Source organism: Cebus imitator, unplaced genomic scaffold (assembly GCF_001604975.1).
Source record: "Cebus imitator isolate Cc_AM_T3 unplaced genomic scaffold, Cebus_imitator-1.0 Scaffold364, whole genome shotgun sequence".
NCBI classification, from domain to species: Eukaryota; Metazoa; Chordata; class Mammalia; order Primates; family Cebidae; genus Cebus; species Cebus imitator.
This window is the reverse complement of record NW_016107679.1, coordinates 1,053,057-1,056,601: the sequence shown is the minus strand read 5'-3', so window position 1 is coordinate 1,056,601 and position 3,545 is coordinate 1,053,057. Positions and strand designations below refer to the sequence as shown.

General features: G+C 51.5%; 1 protein-coding gene across 2 annotated transcripts in view; it reads right to left on the bottom strand.

Moving 5' to 3' along the window:
- The window catches only part of UHRF2 (ubiquitin like with PHD and ring finger domains 2), a 107,305-nt gene extending 104,010 nt beyond the window's left edge, over nt 1–3,295 (bottom strand). For both annotated transcript variants that reach the window (XM_017506878.2, XM_017506879.2), the window contains exon 1: nt 2,497–3,295. In XM_017506878.2, the coding sequence (XP_017362367.1) occupies nt 2,497–2,649 (153 nt within the window). In that variant the 5' untranslated portion in view covers nt 2,650–3,295. The remainder of the gene's footprint in view (nt 1–2,496) is intronic.
- Nucleotides 3,296–3,545: the final 250 nt, after the last annotated feature.

The window sequence follows — 3,545 nt, the reverse complement described above, 5'->3', positions numbered from 1 at the left end:
AAAAAAAAAAAAAAAAAAAACCAAAGGTGGAGTCGATTAACACTGATTCTCCACCTTCATTTACATACAGATCACCTGGGAATCTCGTTAAAATACAGATTCTGCTTCAGTAGGTCCGGCGTGAGGATTCTAGGTAAAGCTAATGCTGCTGGTCCTGAGAATCCAGGGACCATACTTTGAATAGTAAGAGACTAGTAGGAGACCATCTTTCAACATTCATTTTCTAAATTGCAAGTAGTTGAATTAACAACTACTCAGGTGTTACCAGAATCTCCCACGGGATTCTGGTAACACCTCAGTAGTTGTCAATTCAAGTACTTGCAGTTCTGGCGTGAGCTGACCATCTATAATAAATATCCACAAGCGATTCTGATGTATACCAAAGATTAAAAGCAGCTAATTTACGAATGGGGCATGGGGCGGGGGGCAGTACTCAAACAAAAATAAATGTCGTGTCTACAATTTATGACATTTTTCACTAAGTGGCAGTAAAGCATTTTGAAGAAGGGGTACCTTTTTCCAATGAGGACATGGTATTTTTAAATACCAATGAGGACATGGTATTTTACAGGATGGGGACTGTCTGTGATGCCAATCTAGTAGCTACCTGCTACACGCAGGCTACCTCATCTGTGGCGCTCCAAAGACCAATAAAGATAACACTCATTGCCATAGTTACTGGTCAGCTCATAAGGAAGTGAACACAGCTGGTACAAATGACCTTTCTTTTCTGTCTCCAAGTTAATGGCTGGCATGAAAAGTCTATTTCTCATCCCTACTGGTTTATCACTGGGCTGAAGAAACCAAAGTAGTGAATTATCGACTATGAGGAGGAAGCGTAAGGTTGTTATCCTCAGTTTTCCCTGGAATCTGGAATGAGCTTCCTGGTTTACTCAAAGTCTACTTTGTTTTCTTGAATTTAACCCAATCTCGTATTAGATAATTATTTTAAAATATTTGATAAAAAAAGATTTTAGGGGTATTGCCCAGGAACATCCTTCATTTCTATCTGATGCTGAAATCACCAGTGTCCTAGGAATTCAGGTACTGTTTGTCGGTTAGCTAAAAAACAAAATACAAAAGACTTGATTATATGCATTTTCACTTATGATCAAAAGGAAACGGTATCAGCCACTTGAGGCACAGCAAAACAAACCTATGTAGTGTACAATTATTTCAAAAGCAAAGTTTACAACTAAATATATTTTTACAAGTCAAACACTAAGAAGTCAGTATAAAACTGGCTGCAAACACCAATCCAAAGTGCTGTAACATTATTTTAAAGAAGGGGGGGAGAAGCTCTCTCTTTCCCCAAGTGTAATCTCTCTCTCTTTCCCTAAGTGTAATTTGTTACTGTGAAATTCCTGGACAGTCTTCGAAGACTAAGCCTGTGAAGGGAAGGAAAATATTCCTTTTAAGTAGTTTGCAACTGTAGGCTATTTCTACCGAATCAAAGAGCTACATTTATTCCAAACCACAGGAATGGAGCCAAAATGTGGTCTATCAACTCAGAATGCCAACTTTTTTGTGTATTAAAAACATGAAGGCAAAGAAAAATATGATGGGTCTGAATATCTAGGTATAGACTGAGAGACTTGTGGAATAGGGGGAAAAAAAATCAGACCGGCCAGACGACGGTCATACCGTGAAAATGCCAGAGATGGCCAAAAAGAGTCTTCAAGTATGCACCGCTGGCTATGCTGCAGTGCTGTACTAAAAGGGTGAAAGAGATGAGGATTAGAAGGCGAGAAGTTATAAGAGCAAAACAGTCTTGAACTCCTTTTCACTCTGGGAATTAAAAACTCTGGCCTTTATTGGGCAATCGTGAACCCGGTCCCCGGTTACACCGACCGCTTCTTCAAGCCCAGGTCGCTAACCTCCCTCGAGACATTCCAAACCTAGGAGAAGAGAAGAGGGAGAGGGACGAGAAGTTCTGAAAACCCTTTCAGTGTGCGCGAATCCTTCCACAGTCAGGAAGCAGAGCTAGGGTTCTTTTTCTTGAGAGCTCAATTCCTGAGTTTCCCCTATTTCAGAGCCGAAGACGCGGAAGAGCCACGGAAGCGAGGCGAACGCTCAGCCGGGTCAGCACAGCTAGGAGCCGGAGGGGCCAGCTCTCCCAGTCTCCCGCGCGGTGGCATGGCCGCCAGAATCCGCTGCCCTCCCAGGCCCCGCCGAGCGCGGGAAGCGAGGGACCCGAGCGCCCAGTGCCTACGGTCACTGTCCTACCAAAAACAAACCGCAAGAGATTTGCGCTCCCGACGCCCTCACCTTCGACCCCGTGGAGCGCACTTGCAATTGGGGCTGGCAGGGACCCACTCCCCGACACCCAGCGGGACTGGGCCCCGCACCCTGCGCCTCGCGGGGGCTGCCCAGCAGCAGCGCAGCCAGGTGAGCCCCGCGCGCGCTCTGCGCACCGAGCCCTCGGACCTACCGGTCCAGAGAAGCTCAGGTGCTCCGGTCCCCGGCTTCCCGAGGAGCGCGGAGGGCGCATCTCACCTGCTTGCCCCTGTAGAAGAGGCGCTGGCACTCGGGCCGCACGTCGAACAGCGCCCACACCCGCTCACGCAGCTCCTCAATCGTGGCTTTGCGGGACACGTCCTCAATAGTGCACGTCTTGGAGCCATCGATGGTGCGAACCTGGATCCACATCTTGGTGCCGGTAGAGGAGCCGATCCCCTTTGTCTCCCCCTGCGCTTGGGGCAGCGCGCCCCGCCCGGCCCGCGCCGCTTCCCCTGCGGCTCGGGCCCTCCGCGGCAGGCGGGCGAGCGCGCACACTGGACCGACCGGACGCCGGGCCCGAGAAGCGGCGGAGACTCTCACCCGCAGGCCCGACCAGCCGAGCTAAGGAGAGACCACCGGAACCACTCTGAGAAGCTGCCGCAGCCACCGCCTCACAAATAGAAAGAGGCCATGTCTGCGCCGCGCAGAGTGTTTACTTATAGAGCTGGAGCTCCCACATGGAGGTCACGGCGCCAAGCCAGATCTCGCGAGATCCACGCCGGGCTCCGCCTTAAAGAGGAAGCGGCCCGGGAGACGGTTACAGACCCAAGGAAAAGAAAAGGGGCTGGCGCGGAGAGGGCGGGTCGGAGGGGCGGGGCTATCAAAAGCCGTTACTTGCCCCGCTGGTTGCACCTGGCCCCTGGGCGCGCCTTCTAGCCTTTGGGTTTCGGACGGTTGCGCGGCTGCCTACACCGGCTGCAGCTTTGAGGCCTGGTTTCAGGGCTGAGTGGGCGGGTGACTCCTCGGGCCTAACGGATATGGTTCTTTGCCTCAAAAACACACCAAAAATAAGAAACCCTGATGTGCCCTTGTATGATCCTGGAAAGGGGGCACGGGCGGGTGTGGCCTAAACTTCTGAGAAAGAACTGAAGGAAATGTGCACGCTCTACCGCGCTCAACTGGAAAGCTCCCGCCACGCTGGCTGGCGGGTCCGGTCGCCCCGGAAAGGCCCCGGGGTCCCTCCTGCCCTGCGAACACGTTTCCCGCCTGGCCGCAATGCTGCTTTTTCGCGGAAACCCGCTTCCGAAGGTTTCCTGTCGCCTGGC